Consider the following 16,301-nt stretch of genomic DNA (forward strand, 5'->3'; position numbering starts at 1 on the left):
TATTTGGAAGAATTTAACAATTGATAAGGTTGCTTTTTAACCTAATGGTGTCTGCTTGGTACGATTTAAGAATAGTGATGATAAACTCAAAGCTCTTCAATCTGGACCCCTTTTCTTTGACAGTAAGCCTTTTATTGTGAAGGATTGGTCTCCTGATTCTAAATTGGAGAAGGAAAAACCTAAATCCGTCCATATTTGGCTTAGGTTTTACAATCTAAGTTTTAAGTACTGGGGGAATGCTTTACCAAAACTTGCAGGTCCGGTTGGTTCTCCTGTTCAGTGTGATCGGGCTACTCAGGAGCGTGAATTCCTGGAGTATGCCAGGTACATGGTGGAAGTGCAGGTTGGTCAACCTTTGCCTGATGCAATTGAATTCCTTGATGAGAATGGTGTGTTAAGATCTCAGAAGGTTCATTATGAGTGGAAGCCTGCTGTATGTGCTACTTGTCATGGAATTGGTCATGAAACAGGTTCCTGTAAGAAGAAACCCTCTAAGCCTGCCCCAAAGAAGGTGCATATGGTTTGGAAACCCAAGGTGGTGGCTCCTATGGTGGCAAAGCCAGTTACTCCTAGCCAAGGGACGACTGAGGAAGCCTTACCAGTGTTGAACCCTGCCTCTGTGGTAACTCCTATGCCATTTCAGGGGTCAATGACTAACACAGTTACACCTGCAGCTGGTTTACTTCACAAGGTTGCTAAGAGGGGAGAGGGAGGTGTTCAGAGTGGTCCTTCTTTTATGGATGTTCTTAGCTTCTCCATTAGAAGGAACCTCTTGAACAGCCTTAGCAAGGGTAAAACAACACTTCATTTCAATGGTTAGTATTGGGTTTTGGAATGTTCGAGGTATCAATAAAAGGAATAAACAAGGAGATGTTAGGAGACTCCTTCATATGAATAATGTAGGTTTCTTTGGGCTTATTGAGACTGGAGTTAAGAGTAGTAATATGAATAAAGTGCAAGATGGATTAGGTCCTAAATGGAAATTTATTGTGAATAATGATGTCATTGAGGGTGGCAGGATTTGGATTTTGTGGGATCCTTCTCTTTTCACTGTGAATGTTATCAGTAAAGAGTGGCAAGTTATGCATTTGCAGGTCACCTACCTGCAGAATGGTTTCTGCTGGACTTGTTCCATGGTTTATGGTAGTAATAAGGATACTGACAGGAGTAGTCTGTGGTCTTATCTTAATTCACTTGCTGTTTCTGTTCATGGTCCTTGGTTAGTTATGGGTGATTTCAATAATGTGCTCTATTCTAATGAGAGGATAGGAGCTAAGGTTACTGATGCTGAGACTAAGGAATTTCAAGGGTGTGTTGATCATCGTGGTTTGTATGATTTGGTTGTTCAAGGGGCTTACTACACCTGGAACAACAAACAGGATGGGGTGCTAAGGTCTTCAGTAGGATTGATCGTGTACTGGCTAATGATCAGTGGATTTTGAATGGTCCAGCTGGTACTGTCAACTTTCTACCTAAGGGCTTGTTTGATCACAGCCCTAGTATTATTAGTCTTTGGGAGGATGCTGGCAAGCACAAGTCTTCTTTTAAATATTTCATGATGTGGAGTAAGGATGGTAATTTTAAAGAGACTGTGCAAGGAATCTGGAACCAACAGATTAGTGGTTGCCTTATGTTTCAGGTGGCAAAGAAACTAAAGTTGCTTAAGGGTCCTTTGAAGAAACTTAATACAGAAGGCTTTGGTGATATTTTAAATACTGCTGAAGTGGCTCGGTTAGTGCTTGAGGAGAAACAATCTCAGCTTTATTTGGATCCCCATAATTCTTTGCTGCAAATGGAAGAGAGAGCTGCTGCACATTCTTTTAAGCAACTTCAGGATGCAAAATTGTCTTTCCTAGGTCAGAAAGCTAAGGTGACCTGGATGACATGTAATGATGAAAACACTCACTATTTTCACAGCTCAATTAAAGCTAGGAGAGCTCAGAATAAGGTTCTTAAAATTTTGGATATGAATGGTATCCCTTGCTCTGATAATGGCTCCATTGAAATGGCTTTTCTTGAGTATTACCAGAAGCTCCTTGGAAGTTCTGAAAGTGTAACCAGGGTTAACTGTGGTGTAGTTAGGAGGGGGAAATGTGTCTCTGACCTTCAGTCTATTTCTATGGTAGCTGAGGTTACTAAAGAGGAGGTCAGAGCTGCTCTCTTCTCTATTCCTAATGAGAAGGCCCCTGGACCTGATGGGTACTCCTCTAGCTTCTTCAAGGATGCTTTTGATATCATTGGAGATGATGTTATGGGGGTTGTGTTAGAGTTTTTCTCACATGATCAACTTCTGCAACAGATTAATTCTACTATGATCACTCTTATCCCCAAGAAAGAGATACCTATTTCAGTCATGGATTTCAGACCCATTGCTTGTTGTAATGTGGTTTACAAGTGTATCTCTAAAATTATTTGTGGTAGACTGAATGATGTGCTTGCTGATATCATTAGTCTGAACCAAAGTGCTTTCTTAAAAAATAGGGATATTGTGGATAATATCCTTATTTGTCAAGACCTTGTACGACTATACAATAGGAGAACTTGTTCTCCTAGAGTGATGATGAAGATTGACTTGAGTAAGGCTTATGACTCTATTGAGTGGGATTTTGTGGAGGATATGCTTTATGCCCTGAAGTTTCCTAGGAGAATTATAGGGTGGATTATGCAATGTGTTTCTACCCCTTCATATACTCTTTCTCTTAATGGCACTCAATTTGGGTATTTTAAAGGTAAGAGAGGTTTGAGGCAAGGAGATCCTATCTCTCCCCTCCTCTTTACTTTATGTTTGGAGTACTTTACAAGAATCCTAAATCTGGTTACTGTAACTCAGAACTTCAGATTTCATCCTATGTGTAAAGCTTTGAAGTTGTGTCATCTGGCCTTTGCTGATGATCTTCTTATTTTCTGTAGAGGAGACTCTGATTCTGTCACTGTGATAATGAGGGCTCTTACTACTTTTTCTAATGCATCAGGATTGCATATCAACAAAGATAAGTCTGATATATATATGAATGGTGTTCATGGTGTAGCTGAGGATATTATCCTGAACATCTCTGGTTTTAAGAAGGGTACTCTCCCTTTTAAATACCTGGGAATCAATATTTCACATAAGAGGTTGTCTAAGGTTGATTGTAGCATTCTGGTTGAGAAATGGGTGGCTAGAATCAGAGGATGGGGGGCAAAGCATTTGAGCTATGCAGGCAGGCTTATTTTCGTTAGGTCTGTTTTGACTCAGATTCACAGTTATTGGGCTAGAGTGTTTCTCCTCCCTAAAGCCATTATTCATAAGGTTGAGAGCATTTGCAGAGCATACTTGTGGTCTGGTTCTGATGAACATCATAAGGTGCCAGCAGTTGCTTGGGATAAGTGCTACTTGCCCAAAGATCAGGGTGGACTTGGGATTACTAATTGTTATAATTGGAATATAGCTACCCTTGGGAAATACATATGGTGGGTTGCAAATAAAAAAGATAGTTTGTGGGTAAGATAGGTGCATCACCTTTATATTAAACAACATGAATGGTGGCAGTATTCACCTTCTTTACAGTCTAGTTGGACTTGGAGGCAACTGTGCAAAGTCAAGGATATTCTTGCTCCTGGTTTTGTTCAGTGGCTGCAGGTCCCCTACTCTATCTCTCTGGTTTACAAATGGCTCTCTGGACCTCAGGTAACTGTCTACTGGCAACCTTATGTCTGGAATAGATTGGCTCTACCCAAGGTGAATTTCATTAACTGGTTATTCATACAAGGTAGGCTCCTTACCAAAGATAGGCTGGCCAAATTTGGAGTGATCAATGATGGTGTTTGCTTCCTGTGTGGGAATATGCAAGAGACTTCCCTGCATTTGTTTTTTTACTGTCCTTTTAGTCTGAGATGCTTACGGCTGCTGCAGACCTGGCTTGGTTTCTACTGGACTGTGGATATTATTGAAAACAGTCTGAAATGGAGAGGAAAGTCCCTGCTGCGTAAGAAAATCATCCTAGCTGCTCTTGCCAGTCTGGTGTATTATATCTGGGAGGGCCGCAACAAATGCAGATTAGGTGACTGGGTTCCTAGGCCTGAGACTGTTAGGAGGCGTATTCATGATACTCTTCGTGGGAGATTACATATGTTACAAATGGAGAAAGTCCCTAGTAGGGATATGGTTTGGGTTAAGGATGTCATTTTGTGCTAAGTTATGTAATGTTGTAATGAAAATGCTATAGTTGGTGTATGTACTTAATTGCCAAAAGTTTTAATGAGAAGATTCACATTTCACCAAAAAAAAAAAAAATATCACTATAATATGTCAAAACATAAAGTTTGGGATTTTCATTTGAAATTAAGAGGTTTAAATTTTATAACCAAATATTATAATAGTTTGAAAATTCATAGCTAATATCATTTTATTATGTTAATATTTGAATCGGACTTAAAGTTTGTCCATAAACTTTAAAAGAACAATTTGAAATATAAAAACAAATTTTGTTACACGTTAAAATTAAAATAAAATATATAAAAATAATGACTAATTAACACGGGGTGTTACAGGTTTTGTATGATGATGAATGCCGATGGATGGCCTCTTAATTGTGTGGATTAATTTCTGTTAGGAATTAGACGGTTTATGTTGTCACATGAATTGTTTTCGCATGTTTATCATTAACTATGCTAGATTTATTCTCGTATGTTTAGATCTATGTTTAATTTAATGTTCATGTTTTAATCTGAAATTATAACATGCTTTTTATGTTTAGTTAGTATGTTTATAATTAAAATTTGCATCTTTGATATTATTATTGTTAATTTATGATTAATTGGATTAAATAATGAAATTGTTTAATTTTGATTCGTATTTTAGCATGATTTATGAGATGTATGCACGAACATGAGATTTGTTTGTTTAAATTAGATTATGCATGTTTGTATGATTTAATTTGGTTGCTTATTCACGTGTTAGTTTAATTAACTAGGTTTAATTAATTAGAATTGCATGAAATCGCATGAATTAGAATTGTTTGTGTCGATTTGTTTGTCTCACATGTAGGCCGTGTGTTTGTCTCGTATTGATCGAATTTCTAGGCTAAGAATTGGTCTAATTTATGTATGTTTGGCATGATTCACATGATTAGATAAGCATATTTAGGATTAATTTTTTAATTATGAATTAGTTGAAACCGTTAGCATGTTTGTTCAATTATCGTCATGTTTGTTTGCTTTGTCGATTGATGTCGTGTATGATGCCCTTAGACACGGTTTTCTAGGCTATTTTAGACTAAGAATTAGTCCTCTAATTTGCCTTGTTTATACGCCAATCGTTTGTGAAACAATTGTTTGATTTAGATGCATGTTTGCTTTTTTTATTTGCATATGATTATGTTATCACATGTCACTTGTTTGCAACTCTACTTGACTTAGAATAGGTCATGTATGCACCCCTTGGTGGCCATGTTGGCCGTGTGCTTTGTTCGACCAAGAGGTCTTTGTTTCGTTGCTTAGGTATTTGTTAATGCCTCATTTGTTTACGGTTTTATTGCAATTGTTATTGTTATCTAACCCATGTTTGTTACAGCGCCGCTTGAGTAAGAAGTTTTTTTCTCTCCTCTTTGTTTGTTTATTTATGCTACAATAGCTTAATGAATTCACATTTTTAAATCACTTGACGAAGTTATGTGCATTTAAACCACTAGAACTGCTTTCACATGTTAGGGTTTAAAATGAATGGATGCATACGACAAATACTAGTTCAGTTAATATTGGCCATTGTTTGACATTAGTAGAGGCCGTTTTTTACAACGGGCGGGGTTGGGTGTTTGAATGAGCTTCCCAACACATACTTTCACACGAATCCATTTTCTCTAAAACGGTTTCTAAATTTACTTAAATTTGGTGACGACTCTTTGTGTTTGACAAACCCCCGTGGATACATCAAATTCCCACATCCACAGGATGAAAGCAATGAAACATGATATGAAGCATCTGAATAGAAACAATTTCCATGATATTGAGAAAAATGCTCATATTATGTTAATGACCCTACACTCAATTCAGACTGAACTAAGGAGCTAGCCTCAGGATAATCACCTTATTGAGGCAGAAAGGAGAGCAGCAGAAGGTTATAGACAACTTGAAGAAGCTAGGAATTCCTATTTAATTCAGAAATCCAAGGCTAACTGGTTGGAAGAGGGGGATGATAATACTGCTTACTTTCACTCAGTAATTAAGAAGAGAAGAGCTGCTAATAAAGTTGTCCAAATAAATGATGAGAATGGGAAGATCCTTACTCAGGTGCAAGAAATCAATGAGGCATTTGAAAAATACAATCAGAAATTGCTTGGGACAAGTAGCAGAGTGAAGAGTGTTCATGTTCCTACAGTCAGGATAGGGTGTGTCCTTACTGCTGAGCATATTAATAGCCTGAACAAACCTGTCACTGGTGAGGAGATTGAACAGGCCATTTTCTCTATTCATAGTACAAAATCTCATGGCCCAGATGGATTTAATTCACAATTCTTTAAAGATACATGGGAAGTGATTGGGGAGGATGTGATAAAAGTTGTTCAAGATTTCTTCCAAACTAGCAAACTAGTCAAACAGATTAATAACACTACCATTACTCTCATACCTAAATTGGAGCTCCCTAAGAATGTGAGTCAATTTCGCCCTATTGCTTGCTGCAATACAATCTATAAATACATAGCTAAGGTGTTGTGCAACAAGCTGAGTTTTGTCCTACCTGACCTCATTAGCCCTAATCAGAGTGCTTTTATAAAGGATAGATATATTGTGGAAAACATCCTTATATGCCAGGACCTCACAAAACTTTATATTAGGAAAATCTGTTCTCCTAGAGTGATCATGAAGTTGGATCTCCAAAAAGCTTATGATTCAATAGAATGGTCATTCTTGAAGGAAATGCTGAGGGCACTGAACTTTCCTGATCATTTCACCAATTTACTGATGAAATGTGTTACTACACCTCGCTATTCTCTGTCCCTGAATGGAGAAATGTTTGGTTTTTTCCAAGGAAAGAGAGGCTTGCGTCAAGGAGATCCATTGTCTCCTCTCCTATTTACAATCTGCATGGAATACCTATCAAGGATCTTGAATATAATGCATGAAATTGAAGGGTTTAAGCACCATCCTCTCTGCAAAAAATTGAACCTCACTCACTTATGCTTGGCTGATGACTTATTAGTCTTTTGTAGAGGGGATTGGGACTCAATGATTATTGTGATGAGAGCATTCTCTACCTTTACTACTTCTTCTGGCCTACAGATGAACAAACATAAATCTAATGTGTATGGAAATGGACTGGTAGGAGAGACTCTGGAACAATTTGCTGCTTTGACTAGGTTGAAAGCAGGAAAACTACCCTTTAAATACCTAGGGGTACCTATTTCTGCAAAGAAGCTTTCTGTTCTTGACTGTAATATGTTGGTGGAAAGGGTGGTAGATAGAATTAGAGCTCTGGGTTCAAAAAAACTATCTTATGCAGGGAGGTTAGTTTTGATCAAGAGTGTGCTTGGAACTCTTCATAGCTACTGGGCTAGGATTTATATTATCCCTTCTAGTATTATGACAAAAATAGAGGGTATCTGTAGGAGCTTCTTGTGGAAGGGAGATTCTTCTTTCCAATCCTCTGCCCTGGTTTCTTGGAGGCAAGTCTGTTTACCTAAAGAATAGGGGGGTCTAGGGGTTTGTGACATCAGGAGATGAAATGTTTCAGTTATGGGCAAATACGTTTGGTGGTTGATGGATAAAAAAGACCATCTGTGGGTTAAGTGGGTGCATTGCACTTACTTAAAAGGTATGAACTGGACTGTTTATAAACCTCCTCAAGGAAGAAGTTGGGCATGGAAGTGAATTTGCGGATTTAAGGAAAAGCTACTCCCAGGCTATGTAAACACTGATTGGCTAGAAAAAGATGGTGACTATTCGATTGCCAAAGGTTATAAATGGCTTGGCATAGAGGATGCAACAATGGTCTGGCATAGCTATGTTTGGAATTCAGCTGGCATTCCAAAACACCAGTTTATAAGTTGGTTATATGTTCAATCTCGTTTGTTGACAATGGATAGGCTCAGTAGAATGCATATCTGCAGTGACACAACCTGTTTGTTATGTGATGATGCAGCTGAAGATCATGAGCACCTGTTTTTCTCTTGTCCTTACAGCAAGAAATGTTTGCAACTGGTACATGAGTGGAGTAGATTAGATATACCAGAAAATAATATTCTGACTTGGTGGCAGGGTCAAAACAATAATAGGAAGGCTTTTACTTCACTGGTAATGATGGCAGTGATATACCATATATGGTGGGCTCGGAATCATTGCAGAATACATCATGTAGTGTGGCGTCCAGGAGTTGTGTTAAATCGAATTCAGTCTGAAGTCCAAATTAGAATGGGGAGGATAAGCAAGTCTAGGAAAATGTTGGCTTGGAATTGATGTGTTGTAATTGAGTTAGTGTGGCGTCCAAGAGTTGTTGTTTGGTTGATAGACTAGATTTGTACTAGCCCTTTATTATTAATAGAATTTTTACATTCTACCAAAAAAAAAATAGATATACCAGAGAATAATATTCTGACTTGGTGGCAGGGTCAAAACAATAATAGGAAGGCTTTTACTTCACTAGTATTGATGGCAGTGATATACCATATATGGTGGGCTCGGAATCATTGCAGAATACATTATGTAGTGTGGCGTCCAGGAGTTGTGTTATATCGAATTCAGTCTGAAGTCCAAATTAGAATGGGGAGGATAAGCAAGTCTAGGAAAATGTTGGCTTGGAATTGATGTGTTATAATTGAGTTAGTGTGGTGTCCAGGTGTTGTTGTTTGGTTGATAAACTAGATTTGTAATAGCCCTTTATTATTAATAGAATTCTTACATTCTACCAAAAAAAAAAACAAAATTTTATATACAAAATTGTCTTAAAAAATCAAAGTTACACTCGTATAACATCAAAGTTACACTTATAAATATCTAAAAGTCAAAAGTAAAATCACTAAAAGTCAACAGTTACACTCATCAAACATCAAAGTTATACTTCTGAAGTATGTGGCTGAGAAGAGGACTCAAGAACTCAAAGAATATGGTGGAGAGAGAGAGAGAGAGAGAGAGAGAGAGAGAGAGAGAGAGAGAGAGAGAGAGAGAGAGAGAGAGAGAGAGAGAGAGAGAGAGAGTCCTTGATATCAATTGAGTCCTTAAGTCTTTATAAGGTCCCTTAGATGAAGGAGATCAATGGTTGGCATTCAAAAGAAAAATAGGGCCTCTAGGGTACCAAAAAAAGGGAAAATGTGATTGGAGGAGAGAGGGTGTTGGCAGGCTGTCATTTGCCTTCCCAACACATTAAAAAATGTGACATCTGACAGACACATTAAACCCGCGTAAAATAAATCGTAACATAAAACGCTCCGTAAATTTTCATCCGGATTCCGATTAAGGTCAAACAAAATCCTAAAATTATTATTTTTTCGAGCCCGTCGTAATGGTAGTATTTTTTTATATCATTGACTTCTCAAAAGTTACAGTACTGCTCGGTTTTATTCGAGGTTTTATAAGACTGTAACTTTGATCTTTTAAGACGGTTTTGTATCTAAAAATTGAATTTATACTATTTTAACATTTTACGAGTGTAACTTTGACGCTTTACGAGTGTAACTCTGGTATTTTAAGAGCGTAACTTCAATTTTTTAAGGCGGTTTTGTGGATAAAAATTTGAATTTATATAATTTTAACATTTTATAAGTGTAATTTTGATACTTTACGAGTATAACTCTGGTATTTTAAGAGTGTAACTTTGATTTTTTAGGCGGTTTTGTGGATAAAATTTTGAATTTACATAATTTTAACCTTTTACAAGTGTAACTTTGATGCTTTACGATTTTAACTCTAATATTTTAAGAGTGTAACTTTGACATTTTTAAGCGGTTTTGGGGATAAAAATTTGAATTTATATAATTCTAACCTTTTACAAGTGTAACTTTGATGCTTTACGAGTGTAACTCCAGTATTTTTAGAGTGTAACTTTGATTTTAAGGCGGTTTTGTGGATAAAAATTTGAATTTATATAATTTTAACCTTTTACAAGTGTAACTTTGATGCTTTATGAGTGTAACTCTAGTATTTTAAGAATGTAAATTTGATTTTTTTAAGGCGGTTTTGTGGATAAAAATTTGAATTTATATAATTTTAACCTTTTACAAGTATAACTTTGATGCTTTACGAGTGTAATTCTAGTATTTTAAGAGTGTAACTTTGATCTTTTAAGGCGGTTTTGTCTATAAAAATTTGAATTTATATAACTTTAGCATTTTACAAGTGTAACTTTGGTCCTTTTGAGTATAAATTTGGTCTTATATGAGTGTAACTTTGGTCCCATATGAGTGTAACTTTGGTCCTACTTGACTGTAACTTTGGTCCTTTATAAGTATAACTTTTGTCCTTCATGAGTATAACTTTAGTATATCCCTCCTCCGCCCTCCATCGCCAACCCACACCCACAAAAAAATAAAGTAAATCTGGAAAAAAAAAAACAACAAGATCTGAAAAAATAAAACATCGAAGTTACACTTTTTAAAACATCAAAGTGACATTTTTGAAACATCAAGTACTGAGAACTTTTGACAGAAGAAGAGATGGTGAAAGATTATGTATTTTGTGTTATTCCATCACGCAGTATACAACCTTCATTATATAGTACAAGATGTGAGATCTCCTAAACTAATCATCCTATGTTAGCTCCTACAAAAGAGGTAACAAATCAACTACTTCCCTAAAGATAATATACATAATATACATCCACAAGTTAAGAATAATACCATATCAAAGATATTATTCTCTACACTCCCCCTCAAGTTGGAGCACTTCGTAATCCGAGTCCCAACTTGAACTGCAAATGATCAAATGTTTCTCCTCCCAATGCCTTAGTAAATAAATCCGCAATTTGTTCTTTACTCCGAATGTGGGCAGTTTGAATTTCATTTGATATCAAATGTTGGCGCACGAAATGACAATCGATCTCTATATGCTTTGTTCTGTCATGAAACACCGGATTCTTTGCAATATGTAGTGCTGCCTGATTGTCACAATACAAATCATGGGTGTCGTATGGAACACGCCCAAGGATGCTAAAAACGATTTTATCCATAACAATTCACTTGTCGCAGCACCCATTGCCCTGTATTCCGCTTCCGCCGTTGACTTAGCAACTGTCACTTGCTTCTTTGCCCGCCATGAAACTGGTGACTTTCCTATGGAAACGAAATAGCCACTTAATGATCTTCTAGTCAAAGGACAGCTTGCATAGTCGGAATCACAATATCCCCTTATATGCAAGTCCGAATCTTTCTCGAGCATGATCCCTTTACACGAATTTCTTTTAACGTAACGCAGAACCCGTAATGCAGCTTCCCAATGCTCTTTTCTTGGCTCATTGACAAATTGTGACAGTATATGAACCGCATAAACAAGGTCCGGTCTTGTGATAGTCAAATATACTAACCTTCCAACAAGACGATGATACTTCATTATATCCTTTAAAACATATCCCTTTGCTAGCCCCAAATTGTGCCGTTGTTGAATAGGTGTATAAACGGGCTTCACATCTTTCATTCCCGCATCTTCAATAATATTCATTGCATATTTCCATTGATTCAAAAACAAACCTTTCGGACCATGTGCTACTTCGATGCCCAAGAAATACTTCAATCGTACCAAATCTTTGACTCCAAATTTCGTATGTAAGAAATCCTTGAAATATTTACACGCCTCTTTGTTATTTCTAAAAATGATCATGTCATCGTTGTAAACCAATACCGCAATGAAAACTTCATTTTGACGATAAGTAAATAGAGAATAGTCTGCCATCGATTGCACAAAACCATAACTTTTCGTAGAAATGGTCAATTTTCGAAACCAATTTCTGGAAGCCTGTTTAAGTCCATAGATCGATTTTAAAAGTTTGAAAACCTTACCTTCCCCTTTTCGTGCAAATCCTTGCGGAATTCTCATGTATACCTCTTCATCAAGGTCTCCATGTAAGAAAGCGTTGTTCATATCTAATTTTTCAATGAACCAACCTTTCATTACTGCGACAACGAGCATGCACCGTACACTCGTCATCTTTGCTACTGGCGCATAAGTCTCGTGGAAATCTACCCCTTCTACTTGGGTAAACCCCTATGCTATAAGTCTTGCTTTGTATCACTCCACTGTTCCGTCTGCTTGGTATTTGATTTTATACACCCATTTACATCCAATGGGTTTCTTCCCTTTTGGCAAGGTGACCACCTTCCATGTTCCATTCATTTCCAAGGCTTCAATTTCTTTACTCATTAGTTCTCTCCATCGCTTATCCTTGGCTGCTTCTACATAATTATTAGGCTCACGCCCTCCATCAATAGTAGCTAGAAAAGCTTGGTGAGATTGTGAAAAACAATTAGTAGTAACATAGTTAGCTAGGGGATAGCGTGTACCTGACTTCGAGGTGCTGCCATGGACAGGATGAGCATTCTGTTTTGGGGTAACAATCCTTGTCGATTTGCAGTAATAGTCTTTTTTCCAGGCTGGTTCGTATTTTTCACGTGCACCATGACCCATCCTTTCCTCATTAATTTGTACTCTCATCTCGTCTAACTCAGAAGCCTCAGTTTCGCCATTATTCTCAATAATTGAAGGCTCATCAACCTTCTTTGTTTTAGGCGAAGTATCTGAAGTACCTGCTACTTCCCTTGTCTCATTCACATCAATTGATGTACTTATGTCACCGCTGGCATTATCACCTTGTTTACCCATCCCAATTTCACCGTCTTCATCACTCCCCCTCACGACATGGCGAGGTTCAATAGTGTCATCAAAATCAAGAAAGAATTCCTACCAATTGGTCTGGGCAGGCATGTCAAGCTCACCATGTCGTGTGGCATTTTCAGGATTGGAAATGAGATAAGGGGTAAACATTTTCATTAAAAACGTCACGTGACACAAAGACCCATCGTTCCTTTAAATCGTATACCTTCCACCCTTTTTTACTATGTGGATACCCAATAAATATGCATCGTTTTTCTCGCTCATCAAATTTATCTTTTGGTTTATTATGGGCATAACACAAACAACCCAATACCCTTAAATTGTCCAGTTGAGGCTTTTTCCGATACAAAATTTCATATGGAGTCTTTCAGTCTAACAAAGGTGTGGGTGTTCGGTTTATCAAATAAGCGACAGTCATAATGCATTTGCCCCAAATTGCAAAGGTAATCCGCCTTGGAACCGTAAGGCCCTTGCTTTCTCAAGTATGTGACGATGTTTTCTCTCTACCTGGCCATTTTGTTGGGGTGTACCTACGTTACTAGTCCGAAATAAAATTCTGTTTTCTTCATAATATCGTTGCATAGACCCAGCTAATAATTCAGTGCCATTATCACTTTGGATGATTTTGACACATTTTTCAAATTGTGTTTTGACCATTTGACAAAAAATTTTCGTTAAATCTCCGGCCTCACTCTTGTCTTTCATGAGATATACCCATACTCCCCGACTATGGTCGTCAACTATGGTCAAAAAATAATGAGCTCGAGTCAAGCTTGCTAACCGATATTGGCCCCAAATGTCGCAATATATAAGACCAAATAAATCGTCACATCTTTTATTATTAAGCTTAAAAGGGGTACGATATTGTTTTGCTCGACAATAAGAATCACAAACCGTATCCAAATTCCAATTCAAACGTTATCCAACTAAATTAGAAAAAATAGGAAAAATACTTTTTGAAGGATGACCCAGTCTCTTGTGCTATAAACGACTTTCCTTGGAAACCGTGACTTGCCCCACCAATTCGACCTCGTCCGGTTGATAATAGTATACCCCTTGTCGATGCTCACCCCGTCCAATCTGCATCCTCGTAGTCCGATCCTGTATGTCACAATGATTGGGATAGAAGGTTAATACACAATTACTCTCACAAATTAATTGTTGAACGGAAATGAGATCACAAGTGAGCAAAGGTACAAATAAAACATCTTTTAACACAAAATTTTTGCTTAATTTCACGTTGCCATGAACATGAGCCTCTACCCGTCTGCCATCCGGTAGACTCACTGTCGAAGAATCCATTACCCACGTATTTTCGAGAATATCTCGTCTTCCGGTCATGTGATGAGATGCTCCGCTGTCAATTAACCACTCAAAATTTATAGTTAATTTCATACCTTGCAATTTCTCATTTCCTTCCGGACTACCACTCAATAAAATGTGCAGCTTTGCAATCTCGTCACATTTAAATGGAATGTTCTGTTTCACTGCTCCCTCTGTTTAGCTGCTGGAAGCATTCGAAACGGCATTTGCCTGATAATTGTTTCTGCCTCGACCCCGTCCTTGACCTCCACCACGGCTGGAACTGTGTCCCCGTTTGCCTCTTCCTCGTTCACGAGCCTTAACCACCACTTACCCATGCTTGTCATAACAATTTTCTTCGGTATCATAATACTTCCCACAATGGGAACAGTGTGGTGGTGGTGGCCGCTCTGTCTCATCTTCTTCTGCCTTGGAGTATGCACCCTTTCCTCATCCTGTTCCACAATTTTTGGCTGCCATAGCCGCTTCATTTCGTTCTTCCTTTTCTTTGGTAATAAGGACATGGCGCTCTTCTCTTAAAATAAGAGCATAAACCCGATTTAAATCAGGTATTGAATCTTCCATCAACATGTTGCTGCGTATATTGCTATACAACTTCGAGTCCAACCCCATTAAAAATTGGTGCACTTTCTCTTCTTCTTGCTCCTTGGCTATCGAGGCGGCTGCTTCGCATGTGCAATTTTTGACCTTGCTATAATTGGCCAACTCATCCCATATCGTCTTTAATTTCGTATAATATTCGACCACCGAATCTCTTCTCTGCTTGCACTCCTTTAATTCATTCTTCAATTGATGAACTCGTGGAGCGTTTCCAGCCGAGTATCTACCACGTAATTCTTCCCAAACTTCCGCAATTGGTTGAGAAAAAGCTATACACTTGTGTAGCTTCGGGTCAATCACATTCCGAAGCCATGCCCTCAACATGGCTTGACACTGCCTCCACGCAACTTGTTCAAGAGTTTCTTCATCACCGTCTCCTTCCGGCTTCTTCACTCTTCCCTCAATAAAGGCCAATTTATTCTTCGCATCTAGCCCATTTTTGACAGCATCGGCCCCACATGTCATAATTGTTGCCATTGAAAATGATTTGCGTAAGATTTAAATTGGGACTATCCGAAGGGTGAAGATATAAAGGTGACGCCATGGGGATGGTCTTTGGACCACTCCCACTTTCTATGGGTTTTCCATCGTTACCAGGCATGGTAAACTCAGAGGTTTTTAGGATTTTCGTGGTGAAAAAAAAATTAAAAAAAAAAACAAACGATCTTTGGATCGATTTTTGTGGCTCAGGATACCATGAGAACTTTTGACAGTAGAACAGATGGTGAAAGATTATGTATTTTGTGTTATTCCATCACGCAGTATACAACCTTTATTATATAGTACAAGATGTGAGATCTCATAAACTAATCATCCTATGTTAGCTCCTACAAAAGAGGTAACAAATCAACTACTTCCCTAAAGATAATATGCATAATATACATCCACAAGTTAAGAATAATACCATATCAAAGATATTATTCTCTACAAGTACACCTTCTAAACATCAAAGTTACACTTCATAATGTTCAAAATTACACTTTTATAACCCCAAAGTTACAATTTTCATGCCCTGAAAGTTACAAAAAATTCACAAGAAAAATTAACAAAACTTTTACAAAAAAAAAAAAATATATCAAACCAACGGTTCAAACAAGATCCAACAAAATAATTCACAAGAAATAAACACACAACCTCTATTTTTAAACATAAACAAGTAAGTTAGACAAAATTCGACCGAATTTTCGAGTTATTTTTTACAACATCAGAATTACACTTTTTAAACATTAAAGTTACACTTTTTAAAAAATCAAAGTTATACTTCATAATGGTCAAAGTTGCACTTTTATAACCCCAAAGTTACACTTTTCATGCCCTGAAGGTTACAAAAGAAATTAAAAAAAATTGACAAATTTTTTTACCAAAAAACAAAATATATCAAACCAACTATTGAAACAAGATCCAACAAAATAATTCACAAGAAACAAACACACAACCTCTATTTTTCAACATAAACAAGTAATTTAGACAAAATTCAACCGAATTTTCGAGTTACTTTTTAAAACATCAGAGTTACACTTTTTAAACATTAAAGTGACACTTTTTAAAACATCAAACTTACACTTCATAATGCTCAAGGTTACTTT

General features: G+C 37.3%; 1 protein-coding gene across 1 annotated transcript; it reads right to left on the reverse strand.

The window, feature by feature from the left end:
* Positions 1 to 14,544: 14,544 nt before the first annotated feature.
* LOC141601703 (uncharacterized) lies at positions 14,545 to 15,192 on the reverse strand. The gene has a single exon (XM_074422000.1). The coding sequence runs from the start codon at positions 15,190 to 15,192 to the stop codon at positions 14,545 to 14,547; it is 648 nt and encodes a 215-aa protein (XP_074278101.1).
* Between the last annotated feature and the right edge of the window lie 1,109 nt (positions 15,193 to 16,301).

The sequence above is a fragment of the Silene latifolia genome, chromosome 9 (assembly GCF_048544455.1).
Source record: "Silene latifolia isolate original U9 population chromosome 9, ASM4854445v1, whole genome shotgun sequence".
Classification (NCBI taxonomy): Eukaryota; Viridiplantae; Streptophyta; class Magnoliopsida; order Caryophyllales; family Caryophyllaceae; genus Silene; species Silene latifolia.

Bases quoted from the DNA above. Each gene is read 5' to 3' on its own strand.
- LOC141601703 (XM_074422000.1), bottom strand. From the start codon at position 15,192: ATGGCAACAATTATGACATGTGGGGCCGATGCTGTCAAAAATGGGCTA.